The sequence below is a fragment of the Pyrgilauda ruficollis genome, unplaced genomic scaffold, assembly GCF_017590135.1.
Source record: "Pyrgilauda ruficollis isolate IOZ18807 unplaced genomic scaffold, ASM1759013v1 scaffold123, whole genome shotgun sequence".
NCBI lineage: Eukaryota > Metazoa > Chordata > Aves > Passeriformes > Passeridae > Pyrgilauda > Pyrgilauda ruficollis.
In genome coordinates this window covers 533,989-561,905 of record NW_024510655.1, presented here as the reverse complement: position 1 = coordinate 561,905, position 27,917 = coordinate 533,989, and the positions used below count along the sequence as shown (strand labels likewise).

The 27,917-nt window shown below is 44.0% G+C and overlaps 1 protein-coding gene across 8 annotated transcripts; it reads right to left on the bottom strand.

Moving 5' to 3' along the window:
• Positions 1–498: 498 nt before the first annotated feature.
• On the bottom strand, positions 499–27,409 carry RBL1 (RB transcriptional corepressor like 1). 8 transcript variants are annotated; one of them, XM_041490481.1, is made up of 22 exons: positions 26,569–27,405; positions 26,356–26,489; positions 25,247–25,447; positions 23,865–23,929; positions 23,645–23,773; positions 23,379–23,539; positions 22,588–22,637; positions 20,758–20,941; positions 19,155–19,321; positions 17,072–17,184; positions 16,429–16,532; positions 15,746–15,883; positions 14,032–14,196; positions 13,726–13,861; positions 11,338–11,604; positions 9,083–9,258; positions 7,076–7,252; positions 5,623–5,694; positions 5,355–5,439; positions 3,462–3,628; positions 2,882–3,046; positions 499–2,641 (listed from the first exon to the last, which is right to left on the bottom strand). In XM_041490481.1, exons 1-22 carry the CDS (start codon positions 26,698–26,700, stop codon positions 2,471–2,473), a joined length of 3,159 nt encoding a protein of 1,052 aa, XP_041346415.1. In that variant the 5' UTR covers positions 26,701–27,405; the 3' UTR covers positions 499–2,470. The 8 variants fall into 8 exon arrangements, with proteins under 8 accessions (XP_041346415.1, XP_041346416.1, XP_041346419.1 ...); XM_041490482.1 differs by having other exon boundaries at positions 9,083–9,204; XM_041490483.1 differs by having other exon boundaries at positions 2,507–2,641; positions 2,882–3,090; positions 26,569–27,407.
• Positions 27,410–27,917: the final 508 nt, after the last annotated feature.

Genomic DNA, 27,917 nt, shown 5'->3' with positions numbered 1-27,917 from the left:
AGCTTTATGCTTACCTGGAGTGACAAAACCAGCATGACACCAGCTGGTACAGACCTGAACCTGTCCAAGGCTGGTTCTTAAACACATCTGGGAGGAAGGCAGCCAGGACCAGCACCTGGACCTCATGCCTGCAGTGCTCAGAGTAACCAGGAGCCCACAGCTCAGCTCTGCTGCTCACACCTGCCTCTGTGGGCACATCACCTGGCACTGCAGGGCTCTCTCCCTTCCAGTGCTTTTTGGTCACTTCATGCAATATATTACCTTCTCCCAAAATCCAAATCTGACTGAAGCACAAACACAGTAAAGAAACCTCTGGAGGAAACTTCAGATGAAACACATGAAATGTCACGAATTCTAACAGAAAAAAAATCTGAAGGAGCATAAAAGAAATCTGAAGGAGCATAAAAATGATGAAGGTCTTTGATATTACAGAAAATGCAGATTGAAGGCATTGTTTAATGAATTGGCACACCAAAACAACAGGAAATACAGGTTAAAATGCTTTTTAGTTGTTTATTATAAAATACAGATTTACATGTGAAGGCACTTTGAAACCGTTACAAAAATTCCATGTAAGCTATTGTTTTAGCTGTTCAACAAGCCCAAAATAATTTTTAGGTCACCTAAAAAGGTGAAGAATTCTGAACTGCATCCAGTTGTAGTACATTAATTTTCCTAATGAAGAAACACTACACATAACAACAGTTAATAAGGATTTTGGCTCCATCAGTTGTCTACTGTCAGAGAAGGCAGTGACAGTGTGGGGAGCAGAGACACCAGGAGATTTGCACATGATATTGAATTAAAACCATGTCAACTGAACTCTCATCATACAATACCATGGAAAGACTGATGCTGTCATGCCTAACCATAAATTTCCTATCCTCTTGCAGAAAGGCTGCAATCCTTCACTTTTTAGCTCAAAATCTGAAGACAAACATTAAAACTTGAATAAAATTAAACATCTACACGAAACCTATCCCACTGCATGGCCACTTCCTCATACTGCAGCTCTCCATGGGCAAGCACCTTTTTTTGAATGTAAAAAAAAAAAAAAATCAAATATTCAAGTAGTTAATGACTCAAAACCACGTTTGTAAACTTTCTACTCCTTACTGAGTAGTGTCCCTGCACACCTACACTTAGTAATCAATTTCTCCTTCATCACTGCTGGCTAGATTCATTAGCTGAGACTGCTCAAAATCATGGCAGTGTTCTCCCCTAGAGCTGTGGATCTCACAGCACATACTAACCCACCCAGCCAATGAAGGGAACAGAGCCCCTCAAGTAAGTCCCATGTAATTGTTCTTTTTTTTTTTTTTTCAGTTCAGTTACACAGAAACTGAAAATTACAGTGCTGAGAAGTTTCTCTATGGCTCTAACCTTAAATACAATTATAAAATAAGATCAAACTACTGATTTACAGTAATGAGTAAACTCTGACTTTTCTCCATTTTGGTAAAACAGACCCTACCAAATCCTCAGCATTAAAAAGTCAGTCACAAGAATTGGATGCTGGAATTTCTACTTTTCCAGTGAACCCAAGCCTTCAACAGCTAAAAAACCTCACACATACACACCCCCTTATGTGATGGGCTTACATTCAGTGTAGATACTACACAAGAGGCTAAAGGTCTTCAGGAAAAAACAAGACATTCAATTTGTTAAATGAATTTGTGCATTAGAATAGCTTTGAGATGGCCAAACCCCAGCTGCTGATTTCAGCTGTATTTCCTCATGGGTGAGCTGCCATCCGTACAAACAGCATCTAGGGCAGGCTGCTCTGTGGCTTCCAACATGGAGCACCACTGGCTCAAGAGAAAGGGAATTCAGGCTCACAGAACTGTATCTCAGTGCTTTACCAGAGTCCAACCTAAGTCACCACTATTTGTACTTTTCGATTGTTGCCTTTGTTACTGCAAAAGCTGTCAGATACATTTCACAACCGACACTTTAACAGAAGCTCGGACTGTTCAAAACTACTCAGCTCTTCCTGAGGCTAAATAATTAATTTCTTCTCCCTCCAGTTACTTCACAGTAAAATAATGCATAAAATTCCGTATTCTTTTCAAATAAGGCACTTTGCAAATTTCTTCTCTAAATGCCAAAAGCCTGAGGAAATTTCACTAATTTCTTTATCACTCTTATGCTAATAATAAAACTGGTATTACAAGCTGAGTTACACTCAGAATTCATGCTGCTGCAAATGAGGCTTGAGAACATCCAATATGGCTTTCACAGAACACTCTTTTGCTAAAACAGCTCAGAGTAAGTTATAGCACAGTCTAGTCTTTGGGCATGAAGATGACTGGCATTACCTACAAAACTCTTTTTGCGTCCTGTGGAAGTAAGGTGAAAGTTCAGTGTTGAAGGAACTTGACAGTTTTCTATATACAAAACCAAGAAATAAATAGCACAGCAGCTGTATCCAGCTCTGTAACTTAGAGATCCCACAGAAAGCAGAAGTTTTTTAGTGATTTGCTCTTTCACTGACAACATCCTGCAGACGTTTTAGTAGAACATCATCATTTTCCTGGCAGAGTCGCTTTGAGGGGGATTCGGTGTCACTGTCAATTGTTATTGCTCGCTTCTTACTCCTATGTTCACCTTGTTTTATCATATTGTTGATGTCCTTCAAACTCTGCGATCAAGACAAAAATAATGAGTTACTCTGACTCCATTTCAAACTTACTCTATGTCTGAAATATCAGAGAAAAACAGGTTATCCTGCACCTCTGAGCAATGGAGTCCACACACAGAATTCTACCTTTCAGTGCAAAGTAAGAGACTATTCGTTGTAACACATCAGAACTGCACTAGACCACATCGTATTTAGAAGTTAACCCTTTCTCAACCACCTTCAGCCTTGTTTTGTCTCTACCTTGGAAGGGCTGCCGTTGAACTTGTAGAGCAGAGCGGTTCGAGGCGTGAGGCAGGCGCCGTTCTTGTGAGGCGACACGTACACCGAGTGCTGCTGCGAGATGCGCCGCGGAGACGCCGGCTGCTGCCGGATGCTGGGGAACGGCGACAGCGCCGGCGCCTCCATCTGCAAGAGAGGACACATCTGCACAGCAGCTCAATCAGAGCATCCTGAGAGCAGGAACAAGAGAAGATTATTGCACTTCCACGTCTTCTTTAGAATGTTTTGTCTTGTGACAGTGAAACAACAGATCAAGTAACGACCAAGCAACAGAATTAAGCTACCAGATGCCTTACACAGACAGTCCACAGGCATTTGAGCAAACAGGAATTGCATTCCTGTAAAGAAGTTGGAAATGGGTTTGCAAACTGAGCAGCATCTACATTTGTCCTCTTGAAAGGTTGTTAAAGCAAGTGCTCATACCATTACCTCCAATTATCTGACTTGATCCACACCAGGTGACAAGACAACGTTATTGACATACATTTAACTGCCTGGAAAAATGGCTCTGTGAGTATTAATTCCAAAATACTTTACTTACCACATGATCCTGGTTTGTGATATCATACTTCAGTGCAAATGACTTTACTCTTCCTACGTAGACTGCGTTGTAAAATTTAATAAGATCTCCTCTCTCCTCTGTTTGTGACCCACTTGAATTCTCTGCTGCGGATTGTCCCAAGGAGCTGCCAGCTTTCACAGATGAGTCTAACAATAAAAGAGCTTCATATTTCAAAACTACAGCATTGGCAAACCAGGCACTTCAGGGCTGAACTTATGTTGTCCAGCTGGCAAGAACTAGTCCATAAATTGACCAATCAATGACAGGAATTCAAGAAATGTGCTTGAACCAGGAGAAGGATGTGCTGCAGGTGGTTATGAACATCAGGAGGAGCTACCATTTGCTGTCAGCAGGCTTGTGGGTTATGTCAAAAAGGCCAGTATCAACCTTTATTCCAAACTTGGAAATAGCTGTAGCAAGAAAATGTAGCACAACTGACCCCTTCTTCCATGTTTATTTTGGGGAGTGTGGGGAGTGGTACAAAACCATTAGTTGGTCTTAAAACTAAGTTTTAAGCAGTCTGACAGCTCCCAACTTCTGGCTTCTCTGAAAGTCTCTTGTGACCAGCTAGCAAAGAAAAACTTGGTGCTCAACTTAGATCTGCACCAAGGAAGTTGTGACAGCATTTCTTCAGGCATGCTCTGTTAAGTGGGAAAAGCTGCAGTCACACAGCAAGTGCATTTCTGTTGATGTCTGCTCTCCCCTAATTAAGCTGAAGTGCTACTGAATACAACCTTCCATATCTCCTGCATTCTGCTGTCTGCCAAGTAAAACAGAGCAGCACACAAAGTCTCTGGCAATCCGTGCATTGAGACAAACATCCAAAGCTCCAGCTGACACCCACAAGTGGCTCCTTTGTCCATCTGCCTTCCTTCTCTCACAGCACAAGCACAGCTCCTGTGAACTGCCGTCAAAAGACCTGGAGTTAATACTGTAAAGGAGACACGAGTCCATAAACTGATTAAAGTCTGGTAGGAAAAGCCACTGAAGAACTTTGTAACCACTTATATTTGTCTGACAAAATACCAGAGCCCAGTGTCCCTTCAGATACTCCAAGTCATCCAATAACTGTGGAGGTGTCAGACATGATTTAGAGGAGATCAGTAGCTTCCATGACCCTGATAGAATCCTCAACAGGCCTTTAAAAATGGCTCTAATATTCATTAAGGCAAATTAATCCCACCCAGAGGGAATTTGCCACAAAGAACAAACTAAATTCCACGTGTGTCCTGGCTACAGATCAGCTCACGGGTTCCTATATGATCTGCTCTGCTCATGGGGTCATACATGGGCTTGTGATCTCTCACTTTCCTGACATGTCACTCAAAACAGGCATGGCACAGTTCCATGCTTTTCTCAAATACTACTCTTAGCCCTTTTCTTCTCTAAAGCAGAGCAAAGAAAGCATTACCTATTTAAAAGAAACCTGAATGTAAGAAAATGGTGGTTCTGGAGAGTTAGCATTTTTATTTTCTGAAACAAGTTCTTCCTACTGCAGTCTTCAGAATAGACAATATTAAAAAAACCCCACCATAATATTGCAGGTACTGTTTATCTTCATTCTTCTTTGTTATCAGTGTTGCCATCCAGGAAGAACTACAATATCACTGACACTAATAAAGTACTTCCACCCTGAGCAACTAAATTTAAGTAAATGAAATTAAACATTCTTTCCAACTAGGAAGTGTATTTTCCATACCTAATACACAGGAGAACTACTTACAAGATGGTTTCTTTTTCAACAATATATTTATTTTTCTTTAATACACTTAAAACTGTAAAACTTGTTCCACTTCTTATTACTTGACAGTCCAGTTCTTCAAAAGCCCCAAGTATGTTACTGAAAAGAGCAGATTCCTTTGCTGTACTCACCTTCTGTCATTTCCATATCTGGGTTTGCATTTTTGTCCAATGGACCCTCATCAGAAGTACTTCTCAACAAGACACTCCTATAAACCTACAAGACAGCAGGGAAAAACACTCTTGTCAAGGAAAGCAAGGAAGTCAGGAGACCAGATGAAATCCAACTGAACAGGAACAAGTATTACACTGCAGAGGATTTGACTTCTCTTATAAGCATAAAAACTTCAAAAGCCACTTCTGAGCTTCACAGAAAGTAAAGCCAATGCTATGGACTTACGTGGCTGTTTGCCTGTGGCTGATTTCTGTAACTCTTCATGATGTCCTGAAAAGTTCTTTCCTCTTTGGTTACCTGGAAAAGAAAAGGCTGTTGAACACCAAGTGCAAGCATGAAGGCCGGGCTGCTTAGGTCCAGTATGTAACTTTTTGAGGAGCATTACTACGAATACATAATAAAAAAAAAAATATCTCTAGTGATGAGAGCATGAAACAACAAAGATTTTTCTTGTTCAGGAATTCCTTGTTTCTTAGCCACTGAAGCTTATGATGCTTAGGCATTACTCCTTTCCAGACTTTTCTTCCAGTGACACTTAAAATTAAAGAAAGGAAATATTAAGTCAAAAATGTGTTTTGTGAATTTGGAAACTGGATCCCTAACTTTTCTAAACAGAAAGTGGGGAAATCCTGAACAAGACATTAGGCAGGTACACACATGCAATTTCACTTTGCTTTTTTATTTCAAAATAGCTCATTTCTTAAAGCGCTTTGTTTTTCAGCCATACATCTGTCATTTTAAGAGCAGACAAAGCAACAGTTTTTGCAGTAGGAGCCAAGAGACAATGTATCAAGGTCTCTGGCTAAGCTGCCAGGTCTCACACTGCACGGGAGACAGCATTCAAAAGCCTGTATTATAAAAAACCCCAAAACAATGGACAAATTACATGATAAAATACAGAGCACTGACTATTAAATGGCTTTGCTATCAGTGTTGACATCAGGTGAGCATAACCCATGCTGCAGTTAAGAGCACAGGTAGTCACAATTTACACATCAGTTTCCCTCCACACAGTGCTCCTCTTCATTTGCCCTCAAGAAAAGATAATCTAGCCTCCTGAATTTTGTGTCTGAATTAGGCTTGATGGACACTGTAACCATCAGCTCAAGTTTTAGTCAAACCAATAGTCCAGTTTCAAAATCCAATTTAACACCACCTTAAATTAAAGCTGGCAAATGAAATAAGAAATGAAGTACAATAGGAACCACCTCAATTCCTCAGCCTGCATCATCAAAAGCTAAAAGGATTTTTTGGGAATAGAAACCACCTTACATAAATTTGTTCCTGCAAATTTATGCACCTGCCTAATTCTGTAATTGTAATGGAATGTTTAGTTCAGATCGACAGACTGTCAAGATGACAAATGGGGCAGAAAACAAATACAGGGCAATAAGACCACACAGTGCTTTGTCTGTGTCAAGCAGTGCTACTGTGAACGCACTCAAGAAGAGAAGAAAAACTCTGTCAAAAATTTCCATCAACAAGCCAGTGAGCTAAGATATGCAAAACAAGGAAAAAAACATACTGAGACTGCATCCACTTCTTGAAAGGACCTTCCCCCTCCCTCCAGTAGTATGACACGTATGAATCAGTCAAACTGTAAATGCTGAACACACCTGATATTTTGAACATAAAATTGAACATAAAATTCCATGAATTTCTTAAAACTACATGTTACCTTTGCCATTATGTAAAAAGCACAGAGAAGGAGCTGGTCCAAATGCCTGTCTTTCATAAGATCAGCACAATGAACCAATGTGAATTCAAAACATGTCCATATCTTCCTGCGCAAGTCATTGGAAACATCCAGTTTTAAGCACAGATCACGCAAGCGCACGCTTGCCAGATGATACACCTGGAAGGAAAAGACACACAGTATAGAGTGAAGCCAAACAAGCTTGTCCTGGCCTGCAGAAATAAAAGACATCAAAGCAGAGATATTCTGTAAGGGCCACAAAGATGATTAGAGGGGAGGAACACCTCTCCCATGAGAGATCCGGGAGGGTGGGAGCTGTTCAGCCTGGAGAAGAAAAGGCTCCAGAGAGGCCTTAGAGCCTCTTCCGCTGCCTAAGGGGGCTCTGGGAGAGCTGGAGAGGGACTTGGAACAAGGGCTTGGAGTGCCAATGGCTTCCCACTGTCAGAGGGCAGAGTTAGATGGGATATTGGAAGGCAACTCTTCCTGTGAGGGTGGTGCAGCCCTGGCACAGGGTGCCCAGAGAAGCTGCTGTTGCTCCATTCCTGGAGGGTTCAAGGCCAGACTGGATGGGGTGTGGTCTAGCTCAAAGTGTCCCTGCCCATGGCAGGGGGTGGAATGATTTTAGGTCCTTTCCAACCAAAATCATTCTGGAATTTTGGGATTCAAAAACTAAGCTATCCACTCTTCAACTGTTGAATCTCTAACACTTGCAGAAAATGCACCTAAAAACAATTATGTCTATAGCTTCTATAGCATATCCCTCACTAACTAATTAGGCACTTTCTTTATGCTGGAAAGCAGGAAGGGGTAGTGTTATTTTCACTTGCTCTACTGAACAGGAGCAAGAAAGGAAAGGAGAGGAAAATTATCATTGTGAGTACAATGATCTATGTAAACGGAAGGTCAAAATGTGAAAATAAATATAAGTCAAGGTTTTACTTCTTCATAACTAAGAGGAATTATGTTGCCTATGACATGGTTAGTCAAAGACACAGCTACACCCGAAGTTCTCCCCAGCTGAGAGTAAAACTTCCAAAATGCAACATTCCCAACTGGCAGGTGGCTGATCAATTCTTAATCCTTCCTCAGAGAAACCGCCTGTCACTGGCAAAATTAAAGAACCAATAGTTCAGACAAAGGATGTGACTTACAAGTGTTTCCAGAAATTATTTTTTGTATTAAGATGTATCTTAAAGATTGCTGATGGTAGAACTTAAGTTCTATTGTATCTATACAGATACCCTCAAAGGGGAAAACCTCTGAAAATAACTTACCTAGTAAGAAAATAACAGCAAAAAAAAATATTCTAATATTTTTGAGAGAGACTAATTTAGGCATATATTCTTTGTAGTCACCTAGACCAAGTTACCATGCTTCCTCCAAAGACCCTTCATAAAATTCACACTGAAAATGAAAGCAACTGTAAGTAAATAATCTGAAGTTTCTCTGAAGGACACCCAGTTCTTAACTTAATCTTTAAATCCTGCATGATTTCAAACTCATTCTTTCTAGAAACCTTAAGCTACTGTGTTATTCATCACTGCTTTCTGAGTCCCTAGCCCAGCCAGATCAGCACTGCTGGGCAGACTTAAAAGTGGCAAAGGAGCATCTCCAGATGCTGGATCCACAGCAGTGCAGCTTTGAATGAGCGAGACACAGGAAAATCCTCTCATGTCAGATCTAACCCTTGCAAATGTGGGGGCAATCAAAATAGCCAAGAGAAGTAAAATCTGAAGTCAAGTATGCCTTTGATATTTATTTATAGAAGCTCCTAATGAAAAAGAAAAAAAAAATCTCATGGGTGGAAAGGAGAAAACTGGACTCTCTGCAACACTCAACATCTTCTTCCTTCTTCTTCAAGGCACATAAGAACTGCACGTGCCAAGCTTAAGGCACATGAAGACTGAAGGTACCAGGAGCTGCACAGGGAGGCAGGCTCCAGCAGGACCATGAGACAAGAACAGCAGCCCTGCTGAGCAGGGCACTCACCTTCCTGTAGAACAGCGCCAAGGAGCCCGTTCGCTTCGGTCTGGCCGCTGGCAGCTGCACTTCTTGGGCTTGGTTCCCAGGAGGGTGACAGGGAGCCTGAGCATCCACTTTACATGGCTGGCCTAAATTAAGTGAAATGGGGATCAAGGTGATTCCACCCATGTCATTTGCAATACCTGGAGAGGATACACACACCCAGAAATAAACTGGTTGCTCTCTTCATGCTGCAGAGTCAAACAGCAAATCAAACTCATTTATGAACATTTGGTACTGAAGACATCTCATCCTCTGTACTACAGTCTAAAAACACTCTGTCCCTCAGAGTCTTCAGAAATAAAAATTACATTTCAGAATGTAAAAATCACATTTCTGGTAAAGTTTAAAAGGAGAATGTGAATGATCTTTTCTAAAGGTAGTCTTAAACTAAAAAGTTTACAAGCAATCACAATTTCTGAACTTGGTTTTCCACTCTATTTGGGGAAGGTGGGCATTCTTTTTTTTTTTTTTTTTTAATTCTTATTCTGCAAAACTGGCAGCATATCCTACACAGTCATCCTTAGTTTCCTCAGTGATCAAATTATTTTGCTGAAAATGTCCTTAAACATGAGTAGTGCAGAATTTTTATTTTAATCTTTAATTATAGACCCAATTTTTAAATTAAGAAATGGCTATAAACTCATTGCTCATGTGTCATTTCCAGAAATATCCAATTATTACCCAACTTCCACAAAACAGAAGTCTCACAGTATTTTGCTAATGTTAGCACGTAACTCTTATCGACAAGTTCCAGAGCCTTTTGAGATTTTAACAGACCAGATTAAGACAAACTGCAGTAAATCATTAACGGAGCTGAAAACCGAAATACTGCTTAGTGTATGAGGTGTAGCTGGAAGGAGCACAAACGTGATCTTTTCAAGAGGAGAAATCCTCAGTGTGCTTGCCAGGGATCAGATGTCTCTAGGGATGTGCTGTTAACATAAACTTAACCTTTTTAGTGGCTGTTGGAGCTTAGGATTGCTCCTTTTGTTTTCTCTAAGGGAATTTTCTCCCATACATTTCTAAGAAACAAAAACTAAAGAGACAAAAGAAGTTGCCACGGCTCAGGGTAAGGATGGGGAAGGGTTCGGCTGGCTACTCTCTTTACCTGGGGGGTTTTCTCTTTGGAAGGTAAAAGATACCTCGACATTTTCGCCGGGTAGTGAGAGGCTGGGTTCGGAGGAGCTGCTGCTTACGGCAGGAGCTCGCTGCGCTGCCGGAGCCCAGCCCTGCCCTGCTTGTGCCGCAAGTGAGCGTTTGCTCATGAGAGCAGCCACCGAACCGGGACCTCGCTGCCGCCCGGCCTCACTGGAAAGGACCCCTGCCATCCGTTCGGGTGCCTCAGGGGAACAGACCGGGACCCCGACCCCCGGCCGCTCCTGGAGGGCACATCTCCCCGGCTGTGCGAGGCTGCTGCTGCAGAGGAGACCCCTGCCCGCCCCCGCCGTTCCTCTGCCGCTGCTCTGAGTTTGCGCTATGCTGCAGCCCCGTACCCCTGCCTGCCGGGACGCCCCGCAGGGGCTGCAAGTCTGCAGTTTCTGCTACATCTCATTTATTACTCCGGGATGAGCTCGCCTCTGCCGTTCCAGCTGCTTCCAAGGTTGCTGCTGCAGTCCATGTCACCGTGCGGAGGCGCAGCGGGACCGGCTGTCCCTGAGGGCTCCAAAGGAAGCCCCTTCTCCATCCCTCCCGCCGGCCGCCCGCCAGTGCCGTGTGCAGAGGGGGCCGAGCTCGCGCCACAGCGCCCCCTGCAGCCGCGGGGGAATCATCGCCCGCCCCGCCCGGCGGGAGCCAGCAGCGCCCCTGCTGGCTGCGCCCGGAACTGCACGGCAGGGGAAGGCGCCTGCAGCGGGACAAGGCGGCCCTGGGGCTCTGCGGCTGCTCCTCGCTGTGCCGGGGCTGCCGTTTGTTTGCCGTGTTATACACACACACGCTGCTGAGGAACCGCTATTCCTCCTCTCATACCTTTGTCTGAAAGCCCTGGAATTTCAAAGTTGTAATAATTCAGAGGGAAGGGGGTCATATTCTCCTTTCCAAGGGAGGTGCCTGCCTTCCTTGGCAGACACCTGTCCTTCAAACCAGCACAGCTGTTGTTGACAAAGTAACTGTTTTTTCAGAAAGAAAAAGCAATACACTTTCAAGATGCATGGTTGGTCTAAGCATAACATAAGACTAAAGAAAACATCCTAATAAAGGAGAAAAACAGCAGGAATTCCTACCATGCAGTGGGATAGTGACCTTCTGTCCCGCTTTTCCTGGTACTGTAGTGGTTGTCATAGTCAGCATTGTCTGGGCAGGAGATGATGACACGTTTTCAGCACCAGTGCTTGATGCTGGAGCAATTGTCAGCTTGGTTCCTTTTGTTAAGATTTTTTCCATCTGCATTTCTTTGGGGCTGTCATCTCCAAAGAGCCTTCTCTTAGCACTTCCAGCTGTGGGAGAACTGTAGCGCTCATGAACGGAGATTGGAGACAATGGTTGCATGTCTGGCATGTCAAGGAAGAAAAAAGAAACCCAACAAAACCTTAACAGCAGCAGCTTAATGCAAGTACTTTTGCAGAGAAGGTGAAAGGATACCTTCCACCTACACCAGCAGAGATCACTTATAGCAGAGCTCACTGTTCTGAGGTGATAAGAACAAGATCTGCAGTCTGACTTTTTTAGTTTTGCAGTCACCCCAGACAGCGCAGTTCTGCCATGAGGTGTCACATGGAAGCTGAGCAGCCACTCTGATCCACAGACTGAGGAACACACGGGATCACAGCTACTTACTCCAGTCAGTCTAGCAGTCAGGAATATTTGTAAGTGCTACTCCTGTGAACACACTCCTCTACAGGAACCCTGACCACACTCCTTGGACATGATCTCTTCCCTATGTTCTGGCTTTCAAACTCTCTAAACTGCCCCCAGTAAGCTGACTCCACCGTCACATAACCCCAGTTCCTCTCAGGCTTTTCTGTTGCTTTCAAACATTTGTTCCAGTCATAAGCCTGAAGTACACAGCACTAATGTACCAGGCTTCTGTTCACAGGCTTTTTGCATTTCTGCTGCAGTCTGTGACAATAACGGTGACAAGAATTTCCTATTTCCCACCAATCAGAAATTGTCTGAATAACTGGCCAGGTACGACTGATTGGAGGCTGCAGGGATCGAGAGACACGGACCATGCTGTGCAAGCAAAGCCCATTTATTACACTAGTCACCAGTACTTATAGCTCTCTACATTCTGTACAACATTTTACACTCAGACCCCTCTGCCCCTGCAGCAACACAATCTTTTCACCAATCAGGTCCCTGTTATATTCCTTTGCACCAGCAATGTCCTTGTTACATCTTCTCTCCTTAGAGCACTCAGAGTGACCAGAGGTGATGTCTTCACTTTCGATTTTGCCTTCAGTTTACCTCTCCCACGGCTTCCCCTGCACCAGGGCCAGGAGGTCGGCAGTGCCACCCAGCTCAGCGTCTGCAGCTGTCTGACCTTCCACAGGAGACCTTACTTCTAACTCTGCCAGGATGGTTCTCTTGGTACCAAAGACAAATAGACATTTCCTATCCCCACCATCCTCCCAAGAGAATTTAGGAGAAGCCTCCAGCACCAGATTCTCACATACAAAGCTGTGTCTCACACAGCCTTCCTCATACGTAAGACACCCTCTCCAATCAGCGAACCCTAACACAGAAACTGCTTCCACATCTCCTTCCCTAAGGAGTATTTAATAAAAACACCAAACAGCCTTGTTTGCTGCCAGACAAACACCGAAGGAGAGACAACATTACACAACCCACCAGTTCATGGAGCACGTGCAAGAACATATGCACCATGCCTGGGATACAATAAAAGCAGCAATTCCTAACTAGAGAAGCATGCAAAGGAAACAGCAGTGCTGGCGCTGCTTCTGCACCCTCACTGTCAGGAGACAGCTCTGTGTGAGATGCAGGAATCTGCAAAGAGCAGCTTCAGAGGACAGAACACTGTAGGCAAAGCATCGTCCACCCTGGCACAGAAACAGTTCTGTAGGAAGCAGGAGTAAGTGTAGCTCTGTCATTATATCTTAAAAAAAAAAAAAAAGTCACCTAAAATCCAGTCAAACTCACTGACCATAAACTAAGAGAAAGCAAAAAAAAAAAAAAAAAAAAAAAAAAAAAAAAAAAAAAAAAAAAAAAAAGGAAAAAAAAAAATATCAAAATAGGGATAATTGAATGCATCTCTGTAAAAAAAAAAAAAAAAAAAAAAAAAAAAAAAAAAAAAAAAAAAAAAAAAAAAAAAAAAAAAAAAAAACCAAAAAAAAAACAAACCTGGAAAAATTTGAACATCAATGGACAATAAGTGATTGATGACAACCCATCTCAGAGTAAGGTCACCCTGGCATCAAGCCAGCAGCAAAATCTGCTCCAGTCCAGAATGGAAGCGCTCTCTGAGCACTGTCTGCTGCCAGTTAGTCACAGCACTGGTTTGACTGAGTGCATCTAGACCTACTCTTGATCAAATAAACTTCACAATTCCAAACTCTCAATTCAGATTCAAGGATGCTTTTTCCAATTACAAAGAACTGTAACCCTCTCCCCAAATTCACACATTCAAATAATATCAGAAGCCTTAAACTTACCTCGTCTTAAACTCCCACCAAGATCTGTCCGAACCTCTTTCACTCGAGGATGAATTATGGGAGATAATGGCATCATGGGCAAGTGCCCAAACCCACTTCCTCCATTGCTGGCCTCAAAATTACTGGGAAATATTACCTGAGGAAAAAGAAATGTCAGTACAAAATAATAAATTAATTTCCCTTCTTTGTGACAAACTATTAATAGAAGCTCTTCTGCGATAATAATCTCATTTGAACAGTTTTCTGAATAAAAAACAAGTGAGAAAAAACCATGAATTTCATAGTAAAAGGAATGAGATCACATACTTCTTCACAGGTTGGGACTTTGTTTTCTGAGGCCTCGAGGGCATTCCACAGTGCTGAGTTCCGTGTCCAGGCCAGACTCTCCAGGATCTGTTCCTCAATGCTATTGAGGTGCTTCACCATGTCTCTGGAAAGTCCTTCCTCAGAGCGAATCAGCACTTCAATAACCTGATGGCAATGACACACACACAGAGTGATGTCACACTGCTCATGTTTAACACCATCTAACTGTTATTTTTTTCAGGCTCCTGTTCAAAACATCAACACAGAGTGCTCCAGCCTCTTCCTCACATCTTCATCTTCCCCAACCCTCTTTGTTAAAGCCCCTTTCCCAAAGCAACCTGGGGGCTGGAAGAGGACAGCAGACATGCCATTAGTGCAGAACAACCCACTCCAGGGGATTTTAGGGCCTCTCACCACTGCTAACCGTGCACAAGTGAAAGCCCTGGGCACAGGCAGCACTGACCTGGCAGAGGTGATCAGGTACAGCTGCTCAGAAGGGGATGTGACAGCCCAGCATTTCAGCTCTTGCAAACAAGCAGCCCATAACGTGAGCAGATGAAAACCACTGCTTTAAAGTTTCACTCAAGAAGCACTCAGAACCCTTAACAAGGACAAATGGGGGCTGAACAGAGCTGACTGCAGTATCTTACTCCAACCCAAGGCCCACCCTGTGTTACCCCTATCAGAGGAGCTTTCAGCCTATTTTGCTAAAGCTCCAAAGATGGAAATGCCACAAAAGTTCCCTGGAAGACCTATGGATATGTTTGGTTATTCCTGCTACAGAAGCTATACCCAGAGAACAAAGTTACAAATGTCACAAGTCTTTCTAGTGTGAGAACTCTGCAAGGGCAATTTTTGTCCAAATAAAAGTGCTGCAAGAATATATACTAAATAGCGGAGAAAATTCAAATCAAACATGAATCTGTTCCATAAAGTTGGATGTGTACCAGTTTTGATGGAGGCTACCAACAGCCACAGCAATATTGACTGATTTGTTACAGCTCCAGTACTGCCCTACAGATGAGTAGTAAAGGAAAAAGGAAGGACAGATAATGAACCAGCTTTCTCAAAGGCCTCAATTTTTTGGTCGCTGTCATCTAAAGAGAACTACTTGATTTATTCAGAACTAACCCCAGTAAGCTGCTAGGCATCCAGCAAAAACTGGAAGCATATGGATAGGTGATAAAAGGATTGCAGTAGTTAAAACTCAAGTTACATTGGAAGTGGGGAAAATGTAGTTAAATGAAGACCAAAACCAGAGAAAGCCCTGGAAAAGATAATCTATGTTCTGTTACACAAAGGAAAAGCCCCCAAACTTAGCAAAGCAAGCCTGTGATAAGTAACATCAGCCAAAGGCAACATTTCAGATCTGTATCTGCTATTTTAGAACTACACTGTAGTCAATAAATATAAATATCAACAAAATATATGCTTGAAGGCTTTAGTCTAGTAAAAGTTGATTGGCAGTATGATACAGGTCAGTACAATTTACAAAATGGGTTTTTTCTTTATATTTCAGCTTCAGCTCTGGCATTACACCTTCCAAGTAATACATTTCAGGACAGGCAGCGTTTAGAATAGGCTAATGCACACTCAGCATCAGTCCTTGTCTTACCTGACTCCCTAGGGAGGAAAAGCACCATCCTCTATAACTCTCCATCCAGTAACATGCCATTTTTAATACAGATCCTGTCCTAAGCCAGGGTTTATTTACCTTATAGAAATAGAATGGCCTGAGGTCAAGAACTTCAATGATCCAGGGGAAGGTGCGAGGGGAGCTGTAAGCGAAGAGCACAATCTCCAAGCAGCACGCCAGGAGGGAGCGGTGAAAGAGATCCTGTTCCAGGAGAGCCTGGAGAGAGCACACAAAATGGCACTGGCCTCAGATTCGGGAAACAGAAGTTGGAATTTTGTGGCACTAACACTACACAGCTTATTGTTGGAAAAAAGCTGGCTTCTTCTCCCATCCACAACCTCGTTTTACAGGGAAGTTGAGGAGACCAGAAGTAGAGTAACAACACCAAAACTATCACATTTTGCATGCTATGGACAAATGAACTGGCCTCCTTGCTGTGCATCATAAAGCAAAGCAAATGCAGTGCTGTCTAACATGAAGTATTGGTACTGTTCATTGGGTAAAGAAAATAAAAAAGAGTTATCTGTCCATAAAGTGGTAATTCTAGAAGGCAACACAAATTCAAATGTTTAGTTTGATAGTTATACTGGTTTAAATAGTAGAAGAAAAATACATTTTGGCAGCTCCCATGTATTTCCCCTTTTTAGTATTAACAACATACACAGAGTGCTTTACAGTGCTTTGTTCTGGAACTGTCTGAAGACAAACTCCAAGAAACAGCTACAAAAAGCGTTCTAATTTTTCACTGGCTCTTTACTTACAGTCAGATCCTTCCCATGCAGTCTCCGTGTTTCTTGCACCATTATAGTCTCCAAGATTTTATAGTACAAGATCTCTGCCAGTTTTAATCTGTTTACAGCAAAATCTGAAATTAAAAATCAGCAGAGATTAAGCCAAATACCACTGGCACAAACAGGGTTAAGACTAAACTGACCAGCACCTGTTGTCACCCAAAACAATAGTTCATGTGAGTACACACATACTTTGCAAACAAATAGAAAAGTTCAGAAATCCACTAGTTCCAGGTATAGCATGAAATTCCATAAACATTTTAAAGGATTATTTATTGTAATATTTCTTGTGATATAATTTTGCAATAACAATTTTCCCATTTGCTTTCAGTTTCCTTTAAATTATAAAGCTAACAAGAATGCAAGTTTACACTTGTTAAGAGTTGCTTTTCCATGATTTCTTGGTTATCCCAGTTCGAACTGCAGCCTTGGATTCACTCTGCCAGAAATTTTTATTCTTTATAGTGTACTGTTTGACAGCAGCAGTTTTCTGCTTGGGTGTACCCTGGGATAAAACCAGCTCCACTATATTAAATACAGAAAACAGTACAGGTATGCATCCTGTTTGCCCTGGTTTAGTATTTTTAAACACCCCATGCCTTTCAGTCCATACCTATGTGAGATCCTGGCTGCTCATCTGTTGACTGAGTGTAGTGGCAACAGAATGTCTCACCAATCTCCTTCACTCTGCTCATGATGCTTTCCAAGGGGCTGCGGGCACAAGACCTGAAGCCAAAGGCAAAGAAAGCCTTGTTTATATAAATTAATATCCATTAAAAAAAATAAATGTCAAGAAACAACAACCATAAAACCAAAATAAAAAGTTAAGCCAATTACACCAAGCATTCCTCATCAGCAAGAACCTGTATTACACAGACAGAGGAAAACATAAAACATACACAAGTATTGTGTCCTCTCTTTCTAAAAGGGCCAGGGAGGATATGCAGATCTTGAACAAACACAGGAGAAAGCAAGAACCACAGCAGCAGTGAGGAGAAAGATGAACCTGCCAGGAGTGAGGATACAACAGCCAACCAACCAAAGGCACCATGACACCACAGAGGCCAGGCTGTTTGAGGCAGCACTGAAAAGCTTGGAGGCAAGAGGCAGCAGCATCTTCCCATTTCCTGCCAAGACTGGGAGAACTGATGAACTCCACATTGTCACTGCCATAAAAAAGGGCCATAGTATCTCTGGCTGGAGATGCTCTTTCTGAATGCTTCTGAATTTTCCAGCAACTCTGTTTTAGAGGACAGTGGCCCATGGCTGGTGTCAAATTAAGACACTGAATTACTCAGAAAAGCTAGAACTAAAATCAGCTAAGGTTTCTCTTTGAACAAAGCCTTCTAATTAACTTCAAAGCTTTCCCAAGGAATTTTAATTTGAAAAAGAAAATACTGAAAAGCATAGAACATTACACAGTGCAAACTATAGTTTCTCCACATCTTCCAGGGACACAGTATGTATACCCGAGTGCTTGCTGAACTCACATCCAGGATGAGCAAAGTACTCATCACAGCTCTTGCCAAAGGCTTATTCAGTTCTTGTTCCCATTTTAGTATTTACCTCTTTCTTGACAGTCTGGTTTATCATTTGGAACAAACACATGTTTTATTAGAGATTACAGACACATTAATGTCTTAATTGTAGAGTATAAATAGTATCAGTCCTTATAAAAACAATCAAAGAAACATTCAAACCAAATGCATCCCACAGAGCACAGCTGTAAACTTTTAGGAACTAGGGCTAGCAAAACTTTCAAATATACGTAACTCCAAAGATGAGAACAGTAAGTAATATTTTTCACCTACTTATGATGGTTACTTTAAAAAGAACTTTGATTTATTCAGAACTAACCCCAGTAAGCTGCTAGGCATCCAGCAAAAACTGGAGGCATACAGATAGGTGATAAAAGGATTGAAATAGTCAAAAATCAGTGCTAATACTAAATGTCCATTCTGATTTGTAAAAATACATCTGGAAACCTTACACTGTAACACAGCAGGACCTTAACTTGGAAAGATATTAGGCAAACACTAAGCATCTTTACAGGTATTTACTATTCAATTACTGCTTTTTATGAGCTGTGCTCAGGAAGGAAGGCAGTAATCTGAACTGTGCTCAGGGAATAGCCACCTGAACATCCCAAGTGGGAAACATGGCTGCTGCTATTCCAGGTCAGCACTGACACACCAGGCTCACTGCAAGGCTCACCCTTGTGCCATGGGCTAAGACCAACACCCCCTGCAGCAGTGTGAAGGAAAAATGGGCAGCCTGTGGGTGCTCTAAGTTTTATCTTCCCAGCTGAGGGCGAAGACTGCAGCTTGTTCACCTGAACAAACCCTTCTCCAAAACCTCTGCCAATATGGTTACCACATCTTTTAACTGATTGTACTTGTTGAATTTGTAAACAAACAAAAAAGGCATTTGGCTTTCAAGCAGACAGACAAATCACCATCAGCAAAAGCTGAAGCTCCATTAACACAATGGTGGTGACAAGTCAGATGGGAGGGTGTGTGTGTGCAGCCATCCTTCTCCAGATGAGATCATCGAGAAAACAGAAGATCCTTCAACAAGAAATAATACAGAAACACAGACCAAAATAATCTACCCCCCCAAAAAAAAAAAAAAAAAAAAAAAAAAGCCAGAAGATGAGTTTCTGTGCCAATGAAAGCAGCTGAAGTGGACATACTCACTCAAAAATAGCTGTAAGTTGTTCACTGGGTGCATTTTTCAACCCAGCCACCATGCTCTGCAAACGGCTCACACTCTGTGTGGCTGAAGCCACAGGAGTGATGGCAGTTTCCTTTTCTCGCAGGTATCTTCTGCCAGTCAGTGGAGTTGAAGGTGCAAATGACCTTTTCTGTCAGATAGAGAAAAATAATAAATAGAAATCAGCCAACAAAACAGTTTCAATTACCTTCCAAATGAGCATCTCCTGCAAAATTCCTTCAAAGATTAAAATTACACCACTAGCAGAACCACGTGAAGGCTTCACCTGTGAGCTCAGAAGTGATTAAAAATGAGCCAAAGTTTTCTCAGGACTCCATAAATAGAAAATATAACAAATCTTCAAGCAGACAAAAATTAACTCAAAGGGATTTTACAACTAAAACACGGTAAAACAAGACCTAAAATCTTTAAACCTGTAAATTTTTAGGCCCATTTGAACATTGAAAATACAGGGCAAGGAAGAGGAAGCACATGCTTCCATTCTCAGTCCCTGACTGCATTAGCTGGGTGACACAAAGAATGGGTGGCAGAGCTGCCCAGAAGAGGTTCACAGGACAACATTCCTTGGGAAATGGGCCTCCCTTCAGCCAACATCCAAAGGATGAAGTGGCACTGAGCAGATGGAGCAGTGTGGACAGCACTTACCTATTTCTATCCTGCTCTCTGAAAGTGACACAAAGTTTTTGGATTTAATTATCTGAACTGACAACATTCTGAAGATACAAGGCAAATAGTGAGAAAAGGTGAAGCCTGCAGTCATTATGCATAAACGGTAATGTTATACTACAGAAACTGAAGCTCAGAATTAATAAAGCCCTTTCCAACTCCCATCTTTAATGTTCCTGATCATAGAATACACTTATATTTGGGAGAAAAAGCTATGACATATGATTCATTTGTACTTGCACCACCATCTTAGAATAAGAATTCTTATTTTTTAACTGACAAGTAAGTCAAACAGCATATGGATCTTTCACACAGCCAATACTATTTTCCCCCTTATCCAAGATTAAAAAGTCATCAAGCAACTGTTTTCCTGCATGTCAACTTCATTAAATACATTTTACATTTTTAAATACAGTAAAACATTAACTCTGTTTATAGGCTACTTTTTGTAATGAAGAGAGACTTTGTTGAGGCTTATGTGTGAATCTTATTTTCCACAGAAGAGTAGGAAAGTTGACTTTTCCTTGCCTAAGAAATGAAACAGTGGGAAAACTAATTCAGTGTCAAGGTTTTGTGGTGATTATGGGGTATAAATGAAGCTTGATCAAAACTAAGACCTACATATTTGGGTATTAATCACTTACTTATTTTCCTTGGACAAAACCAAACTATACACATGAAAGTGCACCCGTTCTGTTTAAGGAATAGTTACTTTAAAAATTCCACAGGAAAAAAGACACCATCTTTTCTCCTTATAGCAAAACAGCATTGAAGGCTGTGTTCACCATCTTCCTCTCAGAAAGAAGAAATTTCAAGTCACCTCAATGATTCAAAGAGTGTACAAGGGTGAGAAAACTTGAAGGAGATCTCCAAGTGAGCTTGCCATGTTAAATGAATCACCTTTTCAAAATGCTGCTGCAGATGACACTCCATGTGAGCTCTTGCTGTCGTTTTCTCTCCTGGTACATCTGCAGAGAATTTTCGAGTACCAATTTCTTCTTCAGCATCAGCTCCCAGGAAAATTCTCTCATCAAAGTCACCCACAGTCAGAACATACTCTTCATACTCTTTATTCAGTGCTTTGCTGAAAGAGAAGCCCAGGTTTTATACCAGAGGTTTAACTGCTGAAGAATCAAAGAAGGTGCCCCAGGAGCTCAGGTACAGCCCCAAACCAACAGGGTCAGAGTTTCATGCTCTGGACAGCAGTGCTGCTCACACCTCCCTGAGCAACCTGCCTCTGGTCACCACTGCCTGCTTGTGGACCCAAAACCTCTCCAGCATCACTGCAGGAATCACTCTTCCACCAGCATTTGGATCTCAGTAAGAAGAGGGAAAAACCAACTTTGCTTTCATGCCAGTTGTGAATAAAGCAATCTGGAGTGCTCAGCTGGTCAGAGGTTAATGTATGCACCAGGGAGAACTTCACCCAGCTTGCTCCACTGCATTTCTGGGCTTGCCACTCTGTGGCCCATAATCTTCCTAATGGTGCAGAGGGGAAGTGTGAGGAGTTACCTGCCTGGGTTTTATTGCTAAAACCACCACTGACATGTGATACCAAACAAATCCTTCATTTTCTTTATTCCAGCAAACCTAATTGGAAAAAAGGCATGCTTAATCCCACCGAGGTTGCAAGGCTTTAAAGATATACTTGGAAGCAAAATGGAACTTCTGGATGAAAATCAGAAATGGTTTGCACCAATAATCCTGCCTGCAGCTGGGCCAGGAATGCAGTTCCAGCATGTATAATAATGGAATATAACAATGTATTCATGACACAAGCAACTCTGTGTTCCCACAGGAAACCTGACTGTATCACAGGTCTGCCCCATGTCTTTTAGGAAAATGTAAAGGTCTGTGGAAATCTGGACCAAAAAAAAAAAAAAAAAACAACCCAGAGATGCTTACAAGAGTCTTTGAGATGTCAGACTACTTGCAAAAGAACAGGGACTACTGTATCACTGCATGTGACAGTGTTATTGAGGGACAGGAAGTACCAGGAACACTATTACTCTTAAAGTAGAAATACTAGGAGAAATTCAATGTCCAATGATCAATGAGTTTATATCTAAATTGAGGTGTTATCTACATTGTTAAAACAATTGAGTCTTTGCTCAAAATTCCCAAAGCAAACCAACAAGTTAAAAGCTCACAAACAAAAGACAGAAACAAATTAATAGGCATTTTTGCAAAAGGCAAAAAAAATTGACAAAGATTTTTTATAGTTTGCATTCACTGTGGAGTGAATTCAGAGTTTCTGAAACAACTACATTTCCCTGCCACAGAAACTGTTCACCTCTTTTTTGTGGTTTTGCAATTGTTGGTTCCTTTTCTTTCGAGTCCATCTGCAGTATCCACAGATTTATACACTCAGAGAAATAAATTTAGGGATTTCCCTACTTGGGAATAATAGGTGTATAGAAACACATCTGTAACATTCAGAGCCAAGGTTTTAGCTTGCATTACATTATTCAAAGATTACAGTTGCCAGAAAATCAGAGCAAGCACCAAAAAACCTGGTATCAAGAAAAAAACTGCAGTTTGAACCTCTGACATTGGCCACACCTCTGATCCAGAAAGTGCTTCAGCCAGAGAGCAGCTTTGGTGGTCAAATAATCAAAACCCTTAGATATTGAAAGACAAAGGAACAGGAAAACTGAGATTCAGTACACAAAGGCCTGTGCTTTAGACACGAACCAAGCCCTATGATTGAGAACAAAAGCTGTAACTTACCTATTTTCTGTAAAGTTGCAAAGATCCAACAGACAATCTCCTTTTAAGATCTAAGAATATAAAGCAGAAGTCTCTTAGATAATAAAATCAAAACTGTCTCAAGTGTGACAGCACGATGGTCTTAGTCAAAAAGAAAATGAGATTTAGGTGCAGAACTGGACTCTTTTTCTTTTTTTTGGCCTAGACCAAAGGGCTACAGTGCCCTTACCAAGACAGAGCACAAAGCCCAAGGGATCCAAGCTCCAGACAAATTCACTGCTCAGAGCCAGCCCTGCAATGCCACATCTGCTCACTGCTGGCTTAGGGACTGGCTCGATGAGCAACTACAAAGAGGCTTCCACAGAGCTTGGAAAACATTTCCAGGATCAGAACTAAACAGGACAATTTGTACATCTGCAACCTCAACCTCTCCTTTCAAAGCATTCTGCTCAACTTCAAGAAAAGCAGCAGGACCCACACTCCACTGACAGACATCCCATACAATTATTTCACAAGGAGATCACTTTTTTTTGCCTGCAGAAAACATCATCCTTCATGATTCAGTTTCACACTGTCAAGAAAGGAAAGATTCTTCACTGACATAAAAAGCTGAAATAGAGACTTACAGCACACAGCATTAAAAGTGTGAGGGAATTCTGCTCCTGCTAAAATACAAAGAAAACCTGAGCCAGCCTGAGTTCCTTTGCTCATTAACGAGTTCCTTTGCTCTCCCTTGTGGAACCTGCAGGACTTAATGCTCTAGAGACCACCACAGAGCACCACCAAGTGCTCATAAAACTCACAAGACGTACCTTTCTATCAAACAGCTTTGCAATGTATGGTTTGAAGTAGTGCTCCTTTATGCCTTTTGCTTCCACAAGGAGCCCGTCGTGCAGCTCACAGAGCATGGCAATGATGCAGGGAGGATCCTCGGCGGCTTCGATCTCCAGAGTGTGGAACTCCACTGGTAAGCCTGGGAACCAGAAGGAGGGGGGAAGACAACCAACCTTCAACTTTATTTCAAATGAGCCAAGAGAACAAAGCACAGTTGATTGTAAATAATCTATCCCCACCATACCTTTAAATGATGGATTTAGCAAATCTCTTCTGTTTGGACACAGAAGGGCATTGGCAAAAATCAGGTCCAAGCAGCACAGAAGTAAATGATAGGAATTTACTAAATCATCTCCAATCATACGGAAATTACCTTTAAGAGACAGCACATCACGTCAAGCAACACAACAGAAGTTCACAGCTGGGAATGTATACAAACCATGCAGGCAAAGCAAGCAGCCTACCCTTAGTGTACACAAAGAGAGTCCAGCAGAAGTTGAAGAGATCTTTGACACTGCACGGCACCCGCCTGTCAACAAGAAAAATAGGGGGAGAAGTTACTCTTCAGTTCCAGGAAGCCAAATCTTGTTCTACAGTTCAAATTTCATTCCATTTCCCTGCTCAAAACAACAGCTGGAGCTGCTGTCTTAATTCCATACTAAGGCACAGTCTAAACTACATGTCCTGAGTTCAGCTCTCACTGCCTGACAGAAGATGCCTGACCTGGCTCCAGAGTGTCCTGCACACATCCACAACTTCCCAAACCTCTTCCCAAACAAAAGGCTGCCTCTGGCCTCTGAGCCTGCTACACTATTCTGCTGGTGTCACACCTCCCACAGAACCATCCTACAGCCACAGGTGGGGAGGTGACAAAGGCTATACATATTCCAGTGATGGCTTTTCCAAAATATTTTACTAAAGCATCAGCCATCCCTTTAGAACAGGCAATTATAGCTTGTACTACAGCTCAGCTGCTGACTCCTGTTTGGAGCAGAACTATCCAAGGCCATGGAGCTGGAAGACCAAGGAAGACATGACTCAACCCACAGAGCACCCAAAGCTGCAGTGGCACCAACCAACACTGCTCTGAGAAAGGAACACCAACAGAGCACCCGACAGAGTGCCTCCCCTGCACACTACCTATGGATGTGCAGCTACACTGGAGCACTGCACCAGAACAACTATCCCCCCTCAAATCCAGAGAACCCACATGAACTGACAAAAACACCTTGCAGACCCACAGCTTGGCTCCCTCACCCCCAAGGTTACAATCTCACTACAAAGCTGTCTCAGCCACATATTCTTGCAGGGAGTATGGACGAACTCCTTTCAATAAGGCAGACATTCCATGTGTGTCTTGAAGATGACACCACACGTTCCCAAATTTGTCATAAAAATAAGCACATCAGCTGTAACTTCTTCCCATTTGGTGTTTCCACTCATCTGGCAACCATGGCAGACAGCCAGCAGCGTCACAGGGATGTGACAGCCCCCGAGCAGAAGGATCTCAGTGCGACACCAACCCCCTGCCAGCACTGTGCCGAGACAAAACACTCCTGTGCTACTGCAGCTACTTCTGCTGAACATTTGAAGTGTTGATCTCACCGTACCTTGGAGCTGACTCACACTCGTGGTACCTCTCCCCACCACACCCTGACATTCTCACTGTGGGAGTTCCTGTGCTGCAGCAGCTGCGTGTGAAGCCCAGCTGACCTGACCGCAGCCGCCGGTGCGCTGCCTGCACTTCAGAGTCAAACAGACCCCACCACTCTGGAAACTGATTGTCATAAACTTATACTGGGTATAACTCTTTCCACGGAAAAGTCACATCAAATCTAAAAAATACCTCTGCTTCCTGCTTCGATGGGGTTTGGAGCTTTCTTCATAAGGATTTTGAAATATATCAAAAAATATTGGTTCAAACTTTTTGAAAATCACGGTTGACACTTCAAAATTTCTCTCCAGCCTCTCAACTCGCTCTCGGAATTCCTGGGGAAGGTTTGACATGTCCATCCACTTCTTCATTTTGCTAAAAAACTGAATTAAACTTAAAAGAAAAAAAGAAAAGTCTGTTTTGAGCTTTAACTAACTTCCTAAAATATCTAAAAGCCAAAATGCAACATATTCGCTCCTTTAAAGGTGGACATTATTACTATGTGAGTTTACAATTTATTTTGATAAGATTCCCAAACTGTATGTTACCAGCTTTTTGCCTTTTAGCACTCTGGGGTTTCTCCTTGACCCTCTTTAAGGCACAGGAACATTAACCTGATGTGAAGGCTGCCACACAGCTGTGCAGAGCAGGGCAGTGGTGGACAGCAAAGTGCAGGCACAGCTCTGTGTGTGCTGAGGGGGAGGTAAGACAGGCAACAAAACAAAGAGTCGATGCCTGTCAAAGTTACCTGCACAACACCTGTCAGATGGGGATGTAAAAACTGACAACACCTCCAGCAGCTCAGCGGGGAGCGGCGTCTTTAAATGGAACGAGCAAGAGCAACATTCCCGGCTCCGTGTCCCCAGGTCAGAGCCACAGCGACAGGGCACCTGCTGCCGGGGCCGTGCAGAAGGTGAGCTCTGTGATCACCAGTGCTGTGCTCCCAGAAAAACCAGCGGCTGCCACACTCCGTCGGGATTTGGCCTGAATCCTGAGTCAGACACTCGTTGTACCGGGACGGCACGCGCCGAGATGTTTGTGGTAAAGTTAACTACGGAGAGAAACAACTGGCGCGTGTAGAACAGCTGCTGGTCCAACACAGGTGGTTTCCTAAAGGCTTGAAGTTGGAAATTATGTATTTACATCTAATTTCCATCTGTAATAGCAGCGGATTTACTGCTCTAACCCCGCCGTGGCTGGCAGCGCTGCGAGGGAAGGAGCGGCCTGGCCTAGCGGCTCTGGCAGGGCGGGGCGCGGCACTCGGCCCCCGCAGGGCCCGGCCCGTGGGGCGGGGCGCTCACCTGAGGCGTGCGGAGCGCAGGATGCGGGTCAGGGAGACGCCGTTCCCCTCCATCGGGCTGCTCCCCACGGTGGGCACGCGGCTCCGGCGGCAGGCGACGTACAGCGCGCAGGCCAACCAGTGCAGCGCTTCGCCCTGCGGGCACGGGCGCCGCGGTCACCGGGGCAGCGCCGCGCCCCACGGGCCCCACGGCAGCCCTGCTCCTCACGCTCACCTCCAGGCTGTAGGTGCCCCGCAGCGCCGTGAAGTCGCGCAGCGCCTCGGCCGCGCTCGCCACGTCCAGGTTGAGCTCCCGGCAGAGCCGCTCCACGGCGGCGCCAGGATCGGGGGCCCCCGGGCGGGCCATGGCGGCGGAGCGCGCGCCAAAACCGCCGGAAGGGCGGGGCCGCTTCCGCCGCGGGGGCGGGGACGGGGATGGGGACGCGCGCGGGGGGCGGCGGGCGCGGCCGGCCGGGGTCACCCGGGGCCGCCCGGTGCTCGCGGCCCAGTCCCGCGCACGGCTCCGGGAGACCACGGCAGCAGCGGCTTTTCCTCGGCCCCCAGCGCCCTGGGACACGCGTCGGTGCAGTATCTTCTCGGCGGCCTCCGGGCCCCGCACATCCCCGCTGCCGGGCCGGGGAGCCGCCCCACTCCCGGGCCGCGGCTGCGCTCCCCGTCACTCGTGGCGCGGCCCCGCCTCGATCCCGAGCGGCGGGCGCTCAGAGCCGTTTCCAGGAACGGGCGCTGATGGACGGAGCCCCCGTGGGAGCACTCGTATCCGTCAGAGCCGTGGCCGTGGGGTCACCGCCCGGCCCCGTGGGCAGGGGAGCGGCTCCCGCACCTCTGGAAGGGGCTCGAGTCACGCAGCGTCCGCAGTCTGGTTCGGGGATAGGGAACAGGGCTCTGACCGCGCCTGTCACTGGAGGATAGCTGAACCACCTCCTTCTCGCTGGGAGGGCGTGGGACGGAGAGCACACGGAGCACGCCCGGTGCGGCGGCTCCTCCTCCCGGTGCCTGCGGCGATGCGAGGGTGCTCCGAGGCGCGTTCAGGACCCGGCCCCGTCGCACCCGCTCACTTGGCAGCCCCTGCCCTGCCCTGCCCTCCGACCCCGCTCACAGATCGTGGGGTTGGTTTTCTTGAAAATGCCCTTCTGCAAAGTGCAGGGATCAGTTTGAGGAATCTGCAGGCTGGTGGGGCCGGTCCCTTACCGAGAATCAGATCAGCTCCGTGCTTTCCAAAACATTACTTTCTATAAAAAACAGCCTTAATCCAACATCTAAATCTATTTGGGGAAAACTTGGCCATAAGAGCATGGAAAACTGCCTGTCATAAGCAGGAAAGAAATGTGTTTCATTTGGGGTATTGAGGCTTTGGGTCCCACAGATGTATTTATTCCTTCTGGACCAGACATGTGTCTTCCTCAAGGTGAGCCAAGCTTTGTTCTTTGTGCATCTATTCCTCTATCAAAAATCTCTGTCCTTTTCTGGAGGAAAAAAAATGTCACTGTGAGGTTTTCCTTTAAATTTTGTTTGTCCAAAGAGTACAAGCAATTCCTGTAAAATGTCTATCTGTGCTATAGCACA